The sequence below is a fragment of the Phocoena phocoena genome, chromosome 14, assembly GCF_963924675.1.
Source record: "Phocoena phocoena chromosome 14, mPhoPho1.1, whole genome shotgun sequence".
In the NCBI taxonomy this organism is placed as follows: Eukaryota; Metazoa; Chordata; class Mammalia; order Artiodactyla; family Phocoenidae; genus Phocoena; species Phocoena phocoena.
In genome coordinates, this window is record NC_089232.1 from 26361851 (window position 1) to 26376279 (window position 14429).

The 14429-nt window shown below is 42.8% G+C and overlaps 1 protein-coding gene across 1 annotated transcript; it reads right to left on the minus strand.

Annotated features, from left to right (window-relative positions):
- Positions 1-7059: 7059 nt before the first annotated feature.
- C14H2orf78 (chromosome 14 C2orf78 homolog) lies at positions 7060-13974 on the minus strand. The gene is given in 6 exon segments (XM_065890801.1): positions 7060-7457; positions 7460-8636; positions 8638-8999; positions 10284-10553; positions 10556-11029; positions 13875-13974. Coding segments are annotated over 6 exon segments (2781 nt in total).
- Between the last annotated feature and the right edge of the window lie 455 nt (positions 13975-14429).

Genomic DNA, 14429 nt, shown 5'->3' on the forward strand with positions numbered 1-14429 from the left:
GCTTTGACACTGAGAAAAATGAGAAGCCGTGGGAGGGTTCAAGCAGAAGAAGGACAGGATCTGACTAATGTTTTGAAAGGATCATTACAGTGGCTGTGTTGACAAATTTTAGGCAGGCAAGGGTGAGAATAGGAAAGCCAGTCAGGACTGTGGTTCACAAGGTACACTGGGGCGCCCCCCAGGACACCACATAAATTCACCAGCCTATAGCAGGGTATTTAAAATTTTTGAAGGATTCACAGCAATATTTGACATCTGTTAGATACCATGTGAGCTTCTAGCTGGTAGGTAGTTCACAGTTTCAACATTAGGTTGTGCTATACTACTTTCAATGCTGTCATATGATTGTGAACCTGGGATTTTTGGCAGTAGTTGTAACAAAAGTCAAGTACTAATTGAAGATCAGTGTGGAGCAGGAAATGAGTCTGGCAGCATCCAATTTAAGTCTAAGGTTTGAGATGTTGTACAGTGCCCAACAGTCCCCCACATTCCATTAGCAAGTAATTGTGGTTATTTCAGAGTGAAATAAAAATATTTTCCTTTTAATTGACATGTATTATTTTTCAAACGTCTACCTAGTTGTTGGAGCATTGTATTATTGTGCAAATGGAGCATTTTTCCTGTGGCTGCTCTAACAAATCACCACAGCTGGTGGCTTTAAAAAGCAGAAATTTATTTTTTCACAGTTCTGGAGGCTGGAAGTCTGAAATCAATACCACTGGGACAAAACTAAGGTGTCAGTAGGATTTACACTCCCTTCAGAGTCTCTTGAGGGAGTTTTCATTCCTTGCTTCTGCCAGCCTCTGGTGGTTGCTGGCATTGCTTGGCTGGTGGCTGCAACACTCCAGTCTTTGCTTCCATGGTCACTTTGCCTTTCCCTCTTCTGTCTCTATCAAATCTCTTTCTGCCTCCGTTTTGTAAGACGCATAAGATTACATTTAGGGCTCACCCTGATAATCCAGGATAACCTCCCCATCTCAAGATCCTTAATTTGATCACATATGCAAAGATCCTTCTTCTAAATAAGGTAGTAATATTTATAGGTTTGAGGAATTAGGATCTGATCTCTTTGTGTGGTCGTTATCCAGCCTACTGCAAACATAAATGCTTATTAATTATTGGCACCCAACTAGTTAATAAATGGGACTGTTAAGTATTGCTTTGAGCCTAGAGGTGAGACACCAAAAGCTCTGTAAATCTAGAAAGTTTGGGAAGCTTCTGAGTTAGGAGGCTCTCCTAGTAATCTGGGCAGGAAATGATGGGGGCTTGGACTAACGTGGAAATGGAGGAAAGTGGTTAGAAGTGCACAAGTTCTAGATACAATTCAAAGGTAAGGCAGACAGAGTTTGCTGATGCATGGTTGGCAGGGAAGAAGAGGAGTCAAGTGATTTTGAAGGTTTCTGGCCTGAGCAACCGAAAAAATGATATTACCATGAACTGAGATGAAGAAAACTGGGCATGGACCAGGTCTTTTGCTGGGGAGGAGGGCAGATTGGAAATTCCACTTTGTACATGCTTAGGAAAGTCAATAAAAGAGAAGGAAAAGAGGGAAGGAAAAGATACACATTCCTGACCAGGACCTGCCTTCAGACTCTCCCACTGCCCACAGGCTTACTTCACCTCTCATGGTGGCCAAATGTCCCCCAACCCATGAGCCCTTTAGGTTGTTGTGTTTTAACTTCCTACTCAAAACATGGACTGAGCAAATACACACATGAGACATCAGACAGAGGAGACTCAGAAAGCCTCTTCTGACCCAGAGTCCTAACGAGGGAAGTGTAAATGGGGCTCTGCTTCGGGAAACTGAAAATTACAGGACCCCACATTTCAAGTAATTATGGCAAATGATGGAGCAGAATTTCAGAAAGATGGAGGCAGTTGCACAGCTTTTGAATCTCACCAAACCCTCTCATGGAACTAGATCAACCAAAACCAAGTGCCCATGGGTAACACTTATCGAGAAACTAGAAACCCCAAAACAAGAGGGTGTGTCAGACCACCACCAACAGAGACCTGCCTGGTCCCAGCATCTGTACCAAAGGAAGTGTCAGACAGGAGCAAGCATCTGATGGACATGAAGACAGGAGTCCTTCAAAATGCCAGCAGGTATTCATTGGAAAGCACTGTGGGCCAATATGAGAACAGCAGCTGACTGGGAGAGATTTTACCAAACTCTAACGTGAGTAAGGACAAGGGGCCCAGAATAGTCTAAAGGGATAGAGCAGTCTAGCCCTTCTACATCTTCAAACTGAGCAGCCAGAGCTCCTTTCCAGGATGTGACCCATACAAAAGAGAAACTTCTGGGAGGAAAAACAGGCAAAAAGGGAAATGTCTTGGTAAAATTCAGGGAGGGCAGCAGAGCCAGGAAACCTCCGAAAGTAAGCCACTGTGTTTTTGAATACTACATTAAAAAAAACAGACAAACAGAAATTCTGTGAAGTTAGAAAAGCGATTCTCAATCACACCTCCTTTTTATTTTTTTAATATATATATTTTTTAATTAATTTATTTATTTGGTTGTGCTGGGTCTTAGTTGCAGCAGGCAGGCTCCTTAGTTGCAGCTCCTGAGTTGTAGCATGCGAACTCTTAGTTGCGGCATTCATGTGAGATCTAGGCCCCTGACCAGGGATCGAACCCGGGACCCCCTGCATTGGGAGCTTGGAGTCTTATCCACTGCACCACTAAGGTACTCCCTTTTTCTTTTTTCTTCCTTCCTTCCTTCCTTCCTTCCTTTCTTTAAAGCTCCAAGTCATTTAAAATACATGACTTCTTACTAAAAATCTCCAGTTCATATAACCAAGGGGTTTATAACTTCTCCTTTAAGTTACATTCCTGGGACTTCCCTGGTGGTCCAGAGGTTAAGATTTGGTGCTTCCAATGCAGCAGACATGGGTTGAATCCCTAGTTGGGGAGCTGAGATCCCACATGCTGCGCAGCCAAAGAAATTTTTTTTTAAAAGTTATATTCCTATATTATTGAATTTAGTGGTTTAGATGATTTCAATTTATTTACCAGGAACAAACAAAACAATGTAAAAACAGTTTTCAGGAAATTATTTCCATCATTCTTTTCTTCCCTTTCTCCTGCAGACTGGTGTTTTATCCTTACAAGTTCTCCGTCATTCCATAAGAGAGCTGCTCTTCTTCTGGTTTCATAAGAGATGGTCAACCATGTTAAAATACCCAGTTTACCTAAATTTCTAGAGTACACTTCAGGGAGCGAATGATGGGGTGGGATGTTGGGGCAGAGTGAGAGATACAGATTCTGGCGAGACTGAGAGTCATTCACAAAAATTACTGGGCTGTGGTGAAGGGAGAACAAAAATAAATCAGTTTCCTGCTGGTGGACAGGAAGCCAAAATGAAGAAGAATGGTGCGCAGCCAGGCAGTGTAATTAGGCCCATAAGTGCTGTGTCTTCTGATAGTAATTATGAACAGAAACCAACTAATAATTACGAATAACATGTAGGTGACCAATCCTTGAGAGCTGAGGCAGAGAGAAGGAAAGATGGCATTATACCTTGTCTCTGGTTCATTGAGTTTCCCAGGCTGGTTTGTGACCAATCCTGGGTGAAATCATAACTAAATCATTTTTGCTAAGGTGATCAGCTTTCGTGGGGTCCTTTCTCTGCACTCTGTCCAATGATAAAGCCCACTGGTTTATGCCTCCTGGAAAAGAGTTATTTCAAAACAGTATAAGTGAAGCATTGATGAAACAGCTATGAGGAACACGTTTCCACATGGCCTCGCACCTCCTTTTCAAAGTGTTTTAAAACTTTTTTCATCCAAAAATCAATAAAAGAAAAGGATTGGGATCAAATCCCGTACAGAGGTAGTGTAAGAAAAAAGAGAATAAGGAGCAGAATAGCATCTCTTCAGACAATAAAATCAAGTTGGAAAAGACAGGTCCACAAAACAGATCAAAACTGTAACCTATTATTTCAAAGTGGGCTAAAAGATGTTAGGAAAAACAGTGGAAAAGATGAAAGAACATGGATCGAGGAAGGAATGGGAAGTTATTGTTTAACGGCTCTAGAGTCTCTGTTTGGGATGGTGAAAAAGTTCTGGAAATGGTAAATGCTGATAAATGCCACCTATGGGTGTTTGGTTTTAGTTGATCTTCTTCCATGAAAGGGTTTGGAGAGATTCAGAAACTATGCTGCTGCCTCCATCTTTCTGAGGTCCTGCTCAATCTTTAGACATAATTATTTTGAATTTGGATAGTGGTGATGGTCACACAGCATTGTGAGTGTATTTAATGTCACTGAATTGTATACTTGAAAATGGTTGAAATACTAAATTTTCTTTTATGTATATTTTACCATAATAAAAAAAACCATGAAAGAACAGCATAAATCAGAATTAGGTAAGATGATAGAACTCAGGACAGAATTCAAAATAAAAGAAAAAAATTTCAGAAATGAAGACTAAATTTAAAATAATACAAGAGTGGGGACTTCCTGGTTGTCCAGTGGTTAAGAATCCACCTTCCAATGCAGGGGATGCAGGGTCAATCCCTGGTTGGGGAACTGAGATCCCACATGTTGCAGGGCAACTAAGCCCGCATGCCGCAACCACTGAGCCCACGTGCTCTGGAGCCCACGCGCCACAACTAGAGAGCCCCCGAGCCACAAGGAAGAGCCCACGTGCTGCAATATCTGACACCACCAAAAATTAATTAATTAATTAATTAAATAATACGAGTGAATGAACATAATGGATAATGCCTTAAGAGAAAAAACGAAGAAAAGGAAAAAATTTTTTTAATCAAAAAGAAGATAAAAAGAATTTTAGAGAAATGGCAAACATAAAAGATAGGCAAAAAAGAGTCAGGACAGCTCTGAAAAGAGTAATATAAATACGTATAAGAATCTATTGTACCATAAAAGTGACATTTCAAATCAGTGGGACAGATTAGTCAATAAATTGTGATACATACATGTTGACGTATAAATAGTTCTCTGGAAGGATCCACAGCACAGCAAAAGCAGATGTCTCTGAGGAGGGAAATGTGTGGCTGGGGCATGTGGGGAAAAGGGTGACTTTTCAATGAATACCCTTGTGTACCTTTTCTAATGTTCTGTCATGTGAATTTATTACCTCTGAAGTTCTCCTGAGTTCAAACCCCAGTTCCCCCAGTTGCTAGCTCTTAATCTTGGGCAAACTCTTCACACTCTCCAAGCCTCTTTATCTGTGAAATAAGGTCAGTAACTTAGCCTGGTGCTGCCTGGCAGAGAATAAACTGTCAATAAGTGGAGATTATTAGTGTAAAAAAACCAAATGCCCATCAATGGATGAATGGATTTTTAAATGTGGTGTATATGTGAAATATTATACATTCATAAAAAGGAATGAAGTACTGACACATGCTACGACATGGACAAACTTGAAAATATTATGCTAAGTGAAAGAAGCCACACACAGTGGTCCCATTTGTATTATGTCAGGAAATGTCCAGAAAAGGCAAAACCATAGCGACAGAAAGGAAATTAATGGTTGCAGGGACTGAAGGAGGAGGGGATGAAGAGGGCCTGCTGATGGTTACAGGGGCTTCTTTGTGGGGTGATGAAAACGTGATGGGTTAGATGATGGTGATGGTTGCATAGGCTTATGAATGTACGAAATGATGCTGAATTTGCAGTTTCAGAAGGTGAATGTTATGGCATGTGAATGACATCTCAAAAAATTAATGTTGAAAATGAAAATTGCCAGTATTCCCATGGTCACTATCCACTATCCACTGTCTACATCTCTCCCTTCTCCCCACTGCATTCCTTTGGACGCCCACCACTGCCGCTCTCTCCCATCCTCACTCCCTCGACCTGCCCCACGAGTCCTCCCAGGGAGCCCGTGAACCGCTGGGCGCCTGCGTCCTGTGGCTGTTGGAGTGGTTGCCCAGTGTGCGTGCCCCCACCGCTCTCACCCGTGAGAGTGGATGCTTCCGTCGGATTTTATCGTGCGTTTCAGTTGATGATGTTTACAGAAGGCAGCACGTGCCCTGGTCAACGGAAGAAGCCCCGCAAGGTAATATTTAGGCCCGTCCAGAAGTTTGATCTCGTCGACCAGTAACCTCAGGATGCTGTGCTCTGAAAGCCAGGTTGGCCGCCTGCGGGCACTTGCAGATACTGAGGACTTCGGAGGCATTTGGGCCTGCAGTTGAGGCCTTGTACCTCCACATGCGACGTGACCTCAGCCCTTTGCTGCACCTCTCTAAGTGAAGTGGCACAGGAATACTGGCCTTGCCTGTCGTTGCCAGGATTAACTGAAGAGTGCATTAGCTGCCCTGGTGCTTAGGTGTTGAGTACATGGTGATTTACATGTCAGGCCCTATTCGTGGGCCTCCTGATGCAGCAGTTCCCTTGGCTCTGCCCCTGTCGTCAGCTGCTCCTAGGATAACTCTGAGCCCTAGCCACCTCTCTGGTAGATTTCCTATTCCCCCACTATAATCACACCTGAATAAGGCAGCTCTAGCTTTTCAGAGATGTGTCCTGAACCTCCTGTTTTCTTAAATACCTATCTGGTGGTTGTGAGACTTAAGGCCAACCTCTCCAAGAGAGTTTTTCTATTTCTCCTAGTAAACCTAGACTCACCTTCTGTCATCTTCAACTCTACTCAAATTTTGTTCTTTCAACCCTGACCTCTGACCCTGCTTTTTACTTCTTCCATTTCATCCTCACTCCTGCTTCCTTTCATAAATCCATAAATCTCTTCTGGCCTTCCTAGCCCTGGGCCAAGTTCCTTCCTCTTTCCTCAGTTTTTACCCCTTTCCTCCCCTTTCCTTCATTCTCCCATCCAACTTTCAGTCCTTCCTTTCTCATGCAGACTTTGATTCCAACCCCATCAAAAACAAACAAACAAACCAAAAAGCTAAAACACGCCACAGTTAGCAGCACCTCAAGATTCAAAAGCTTTATTACTCATCTATTAATTCTATTACATGTATTTATTCAGTTTTATTGTTTTAAAATATATTGAAATAAATAGAGAAATTTATACCTATCTTATCTGTATATGGAAGAGCAGCTGGTCCCCAAGGCAGCACCAACACTGCTAGCAGCTCTTACTTTACATACCCGTAGTAGTCAGCAATTTCCATTTCTTTTTCCCTCTCAATGAAAAATTGCAGTTTCCCCAAAGAGGTGTATTTGGCAGCATTGTAACGTTCTTGTTGAGCCCGTCTCTTCATGGCCTCCCGCGCTGGCCTCTGCTCGTGTTCGATGGGCTTTGACATTACTGGCTTGGGAACATTGGGTTCCCTCCATGGAACTGGTTGCTCGCTGAAGTCTTGGAGTAGAAATGGGGTTTGGAGCTTGGGTGGGGACTGGCGCTTAGTCACAGCAGGGGGAACAGGCTCCCGCTGGAGAGAAGTGCAAGATGAAGTTTTGTAGGGTGCAGGCCTAGCAGCAGCAGACTGAAGGACACTAGGCTGGGTATGGTCGGTCCAACACGGTTGGGTTGGTTAGTCATAGTTGGCTGAGATGGTTTGGCAGGACCCGGCAAAGAGGCAGGAGCTGGCTGGGATGAACTCACTACAGCAGGTTGAGCTGAGTTAGTAGAAGCAAGCTGGGCACGGTCAGCCACAGCAGGCCAATGAGAGGACAGAGACTGTGGCCTCCCAGGAGCAGGTCGAGCTTGAGGCTTGTCCCAAGCAGAAAACGGCAGAGGTATCAACTTGACCTTCCCAGGAGGCGGCACCTCATACTGGGATGGAGATGGACACTCTTTTTCAGCTCTGCTGTCTGGTTTCTGGGCTTCGACTTGAGTTTTCTCAGGACTCTTACCCTCACATGGGGTATGCCACCATGGCTGGATAGCTGGGGGTGCCTGGGGGTGTTTAGGGTTGCTTGAATCTCCCAAGACCCGACAGGAAGAGAGCCCAGTTTTCTTATCATTCTCCTCCCCCAGTGCATGAAAAACCTTCACAGACTCCAGCATGCGCATGCCTAGGGAGGTTCGAGGCTTTTTAAAGCTCTCTTGGATAAGCCCAGTTTGCTGCTTCTTTCGCTTCGTCTGGGGAATTGTTGGCCTCTCTTCTGCCTTGACTTTGCCTTGACTCTGCCTTGACTCTGCAGACTTTGTCTGCTTATTCTCTTCAGCCTTCTTCCTTCCTCTGGTCCTTGTGGTCCTTTCCTGCCCATGGCTCTTCGTTTTGCTGATCTTTCTGGATGCAGCTTTCTGAGGTTTGCCTTTGGAATGCTTGGCCGTGTTCACAGGAGCCCTGTCACTGACTGCAGCATGGCATAGAAGCACTTCTCCCCATAACAGGCACTCTGGATTGTTTGGCTGGATTTTGGCCTTGGGAGCACCACTGATAGGCTCAGAGGCTTTATGTTTGTTCTTCCCGGGTTGAGCAGAGGGAACCTTTATGACACTTGGCTTTTCCTGCACCTGATTCACCTCAATGGCTCTGGTGTCTTTGGCTTTGATCACGTTGGGACCTTTGGATTGATCAAGATCTTTCAAAGAATAAAAGAGCTGGGGAAGGCGAATATCCTCCGCCAGTGTAGTAACGTCTGCAAAACCACTGCTAGATTCCATCCCATTTTCAAATGTCCCTACGTCCTCAAGACTCAGGCTGTTCTTTCCCCGATCAGCATTTTCAGAACCGGGCTGCTCCTCTTGGCTGAGGGGATACACCAGTGCAGGCCAGGAGCTGGTGAATATCAGGGATTTCTAAAGGGAGTAGTGGAGGCTCTTGGTTTTCTCTTGGGATCTGGTAGGCATCCAGAGGCTTTGAAAACTTGGTTTTAATATCCTCCAAGTGCTCACTCTCTATTTGTCCCTGGCTTGGAGCTGGAGGCAGGGCCAGGAGACTACTGGCACTCTGGACTGGAGCTGTCCCTGAAATGTCCCCAAGTTCAGGTGGTGGGTTACTCTCAAGTATCTGAATATTTCTGCTCCTGCAGGACTTGGGGAGTTCTTGAGTTTGTGTCACACGAGATGTCTGGCTTGGAGGATGCAATCCCAGGGAATTTTTCATCACCAGGGAAGTCTCCATCCCTACAAAGGAATCAAGGTAGAAGTCAGTCCCTGGTAAGTGAGATGATCCCCCTAAACACCAACACAGCAATCATGTACCTTTCAAGGTACATGATTGCTGTGTTGGTGTTTAGGGGCAAGATGGGCAAGGCATTTCTAGTAACTCTTCTTAAGGATCATGGACAGTGCCCTATGCTAAGAGATAAGGGGTGACTGTTGTAATTCTTACTGGTGATCATTTTATGTCACTGATTCTTGGCTTTCTTTGTATTTCATAAGATTGTTATAAATCAATTAAAAATGAGTCTTATTTTTAAAAAATGAAATGTTTTACAAAGCTTAGCATTCTCATATAGAGTCCTTTCAATGCTCCCCACTTTCCTGAGAGGCTAAGAACACTTCACACCATGAACTAGGAGAGGGAGTAGACCCTTCCTGATGAAATATATAAACAAAGACAGAGTCTTAGCCTGCTTGCTCTGGACAGGATCCCGGACCACAAGGTCTTAAATCCTGGTATAAATTAAGGAAGTGAGGACAGTTAAACTGTCACTATCATAACAAGAGTTCTGAAACATCTTCCAAAGAGACTCTAGCAGTAGATCAGGGAAGAGAGTGAGACAGTGTGGTAGTACAGGGGGAATGATTGGCTACAGCAGTGAAAAATGTGGTACCTATTAGTATGCTCTCAGGGTTCTTGTACATGTAGCATAGGTGACCTTTACAGTGTCCCTCCCACCTTCCCCCATGCATTACATGTTCTTTTCTTTTGGTTTGTTTAATTTATTTTTATCTACTTATTGTTTGAATTTATTTATTTTATGTATTTATTTTTTTGGCTGCACTGGGTCTTCATTGCCGTGCACGGGCTTTCTCTAGTTGTGGCTAGCGGGGGCTACTCTTGGTTGCGGTGTGTGGGTTTCTCATTGTGGTGGCTTCTCTTGCTGTGGAGCACGGGCTCTAGGCATGTGGGCTTCAGTAGTTGTGGCTCATGGGCTCTAGAATACAGGCTCAGTAGTTGTGGCACATGGGCTTAGTTGCTCCACGGCCTGTGGGATCTTCCCAGACCAGGGCTCAAACCCGTGTCCCCTGCATTGGCCGGTGGATTCTTAACCACTGCACCACCAGGGAAGCCCTAGGTGTTCTTATATGAGTCTAAAACCAGAGAGCCCTGAGCGAAGGTAGTGGTCATTAAAGGCTCAGGATCTAAATTCTACCTGTCTGTGCACCACTTCACAGCCGTAGATTTGACCCCATTTTTGAATGCTGACCTCATTGTTCAACTTTCTTGCTGTTTGTACTCACCTTGAAAACTTGTTTCTGTGATGGCTTGAGCAGACACAGGGTAGTAGATTCCAGAGGTGGAAGCTGGTGGTTGGATATTTGTGGGCTGAATCTCCTTTAGTACCGTTACCATTTCTGGTTGCACAAAGGCCCTACTTCCTGTGTATGACACAGAGCCATAGGATTGCAGGCAGGAGCCAAGTTCTCCATACAATAAAGACCCCAATGTGCCTTGGTTATAGTAGCATACCTGGCTTCCTTCCTGGTAGGGAAGTGACAGGCTGTGTCCTGATCTGGAATTTGAGATGGTGTTCCCTGAGCAAGCCTGGCAGAAAGTGATGGATATAGAGAGACCATGTTATTGGTGTCTGCAGTTTTATCATACTGGGCTGCCAAAAACATGGAGGAAGCAGCTGTGTGCTGGTCAGTGACTGCCAGAGTCAAGTCTATGAGTGAAGGAGAATTCTTTTCAGTGCTTCCTGTGATGTCCCAGTCAAGAACACCTGGATAGGAAGCAGCTGAAGTGGAGGTCTGGCTCTGGTCAGTAACTCCAGATAACACAGTTGTGCTAGACTGTTGGTGAAGGTAGGCGCTACCCATGAGTGTCTGGACAGAGGTACCAGTAGCTGATGCCGAACTGACGGCAGGAGCAGAGACTCTGGAGAAGTTGCAGACACTTCCTGTTAGGGAAGGTGTGTTGCCCACCCCAGGAAGAGAGTGCTGCAGAGAATTCAGAGTTCCAAGCAGAGATGGATTTTGGAAATTTTCTGTAAGAACAGGAGGGTAATGAAAAAATCAGGGAGATTGATACATTCTCACTGTGTTTGAGGAACAGCATTATCTTAAGGTTCTTGCTATCCGGACACCTGTAATGTCAGTACTTACTGAGAAACCAAAAATCAGACCGTTATGATGGTTGCAAGGACTGAGCAGTTTTACACTCTTCTGTATTAGCTGCCTGTGCTCCCATCTTGGACACAGATGGGCAGAAGACCCAAGTGGTATGATTCAGACATTGCTCTCTAGGCTGGAAGCAACCTTCTCCCTGCCCTATCTTTCCCTTCAGCCTGCACTAGTATGGACTTCTATGCTGTTTCCTAGACTGGAAGCATTTTAGAACTAGGAGGTCTTAGAGAACTTCTATTTTCACAGTCTCATTTCATGAGGAAGGAAACCGAGGCTCAGAGAGGCCGGGTTGACTTGTTCAAGTTCTCTCATTATGTTAGTATCCTTACCAGGTTTCAGAACCTAAGTATCCGGACTTGCTTGCCAGGACACTACTCTGAGCATGATACTGCCAGAAAGCGGGAGAAATAGAATTTATAGGCATTTTTTTTTGTCCGTTAGAAAACAGTACGGCTATTAGCATTGTAATCTTCAGTGTCTTACTTTGCTTGTGCAGTTCCCATGCTATTACCTAGAGTTCACATATAGCTCAGTCCAACTGGTAAATTTAAAGAGTTATTTTCACACTTCTCAAGCCTGGTTTCTCATCCCACCTCAAAATGATTACCCGAAAGCGAATTTCTTAAGTTCTTTTGGAAAGAAAAACGTTATCTGATTACTCATCTGTAAAGTGGTTATAACAGCACCACCAATAATAATAGCAGTAATAATTAATACATGAATAAGCTGATATATAGCGTATGATTTATATGGAGGAAGATACAATAAGTTCTAGAAAGACAAAGAAAAATCATGAAAAACATATTACATAACGTAAAAGAAGTACATAGTTATGAAAACTGGGGTATGTGGCAAGTGTCAAAGCAAAATGAGTTTACTAACAAATGACATTCTGTACCATACATGCAATATTATGAAAGTGAATTTTGCCCACTCTATTTTAGTGAATACTATTAACCAAAAAACATGATAGAAGGTGATTTTGAATGAATTCCTAGCCAGTACATACATACAGGGAAGATATATCAGTAAAAATGCATAACAAGCAACAAAATTCAATCAGTGTGAATGTATACGTAGCCACAACATATGCAGACAAGTATTTCAATGAAAACTGGTACAAAGCAGACAGCAAAATAATAAGTGTAAAAGAATGTCATTATTGTGCCCATTCATATTTTTACCCAGCAAGTAACAGGTATTCAGCCTGGTAGAAATATATATTTCAAAGAATAGAAATATATAATAAGCAGAAAGGAAGCTTAAAAAGTATCAAGAAGGTTTTTGTATTTATTCTAGAACTTAGATTATAATCATCTTCAACATCCAAGAAGATGACATCCCAAAACCTAAAAAAGCCATCATCACTAGAATCCAATTAAAAAAGATTTTCAAATGTAAGAACATCAAAAGGACTCCACAATATTGTTCTAGATAAATGTGGAATTTTTTTTTTTTCTTGCCGCGCCACATGGCCCTGGCAGTGAAAGCACCAAGTCTGAACCACTGGACCACCAGCGAATTCCCTCAATGTGGAATTAGAGATGTGGGGCTTGAATTTTTCTTGTTCTTCTTAGGTAGCTAAGATCTAAAAACGAACGATGGCTGTTGATCAATGTGCTCTCTGTGTTAGGAAGGAAAGAACTGTAAAGATGAAAAGCAACCTTGCCTTAGAACCTACATATCACACAAAGGAAATAGTCCTTCTGATTCAATTTAGAAGATATCATTTAAAATTTTTAATTGGTAAAATGTCTACATAGTTTAAAAATTAGAAAGAATCAAACATTGAAAAGCAGACCCCTAGATAACCACTTTGGTTTCTTGTATATAGGAAGCATCATTTCCAGGACATATTTCTAAAATGTTTATATTCAAAACTGGCAAGTGCCAACTCTATTCAGAGAGGCAATAAAAGAAAAACACTGAGTATGACATTTCTGGTAAGCTGCCTTTCCTGGTGATACCCTGTTCTGTCCTTACTTTCCTCTTAGTCTGTTAAAATAAGGATTTGCTACAATCAACTTTGTTTTGCCCTGCTCTGAGCAGAATTCACTCTATGCTCTTTCTGCTTTAATTTAAAATCTTTGGTTCCCATCAACATTCCATTGCAAACTACGTTTTTCTTGAGAGCTCCTCTATGCTTTCCCTCTTCATTCTTATTTTTTTTCCTATCTCTTTCTTCCTGTTGGCCTGTGCTGATGAAAACAATCCTAAACTTCCTTACGTTTGACTCTGCCTCCCTATAGCCCAGTACTCTCCATCCTCTCTCCCTATTTTCTCTTTTCAACTAGTCGAAATATTAGTGGAGGGAGACCATTAGAGATGAAACATCTTGCTATATATTGCTAGTTTTCTATGTCACCTGTCTCTTCTATGTTTCTGTTGAAACACTCTTGAGAAGGCTCTGATTTCATTTTCTACATGGGTACCCTTTAAGGCTCAATATTGGAAAAAAAGGGATCAGAGTGATCAACCAATGTAGTGTCCTAACCTAACAGATAAGGAAAAAATCAGGCTTTGCGAGACAGTCAATGATTTGTCCAAAGTCACACAGATAGTAAATGCCAAAGTCAAAACTGAAATTAGGTCTCCAGACTTCTAGTTCAATACTTTCCCTCATTATTCCATGCTATTTTGAATCTACTAGTAAATTTAGGGGCAAAATAAATCTAACGAAAAACTTTAAAAAGTTTCTTTTCTTACCTGACATGGTCCTAGAAGAAAAGGAAACATCAACTGCAGATACAAGGGTTGAGGAGACAACACCAGAGGATGTCTGAGTGGCTGCAGCTGAACGGCGCATGTGTCCAGTACAAAGGTCACTGGTTACTGGTCACTGGTCACTGGTCACCGGTCACTTGTGATGATCCAAATTTATTTACAGACAAGTCCACGGAAACCCTTAGACTCTACCAAGTGGTAGTAGGCTTGGTAGGAGAATGATGTCACAAGGCAGGCAGTTTCAAGGTATGAGATAGCCAATAGGGAAGTCCGATCCCCAACAGGAAGGTGGGGATGGGTGGAGAGAGTGTAGCAGAGCTAAAACAACACCTAAATTTCTGAGCTCTGGGGAGGAAATCCTAGAAGAGAGATTTACCTCCCCCAGGCTCTTACATTAGGGAAATCGTTGCAACACTTCTTACAGACGTTCATTAATATAATTTACTAACAGTTACCTATATCCTGCAGAGTATTATATTTTATGTATCATATACTTAGAGCTATATACATCTATATCTTATTTAATTAATATCCTTA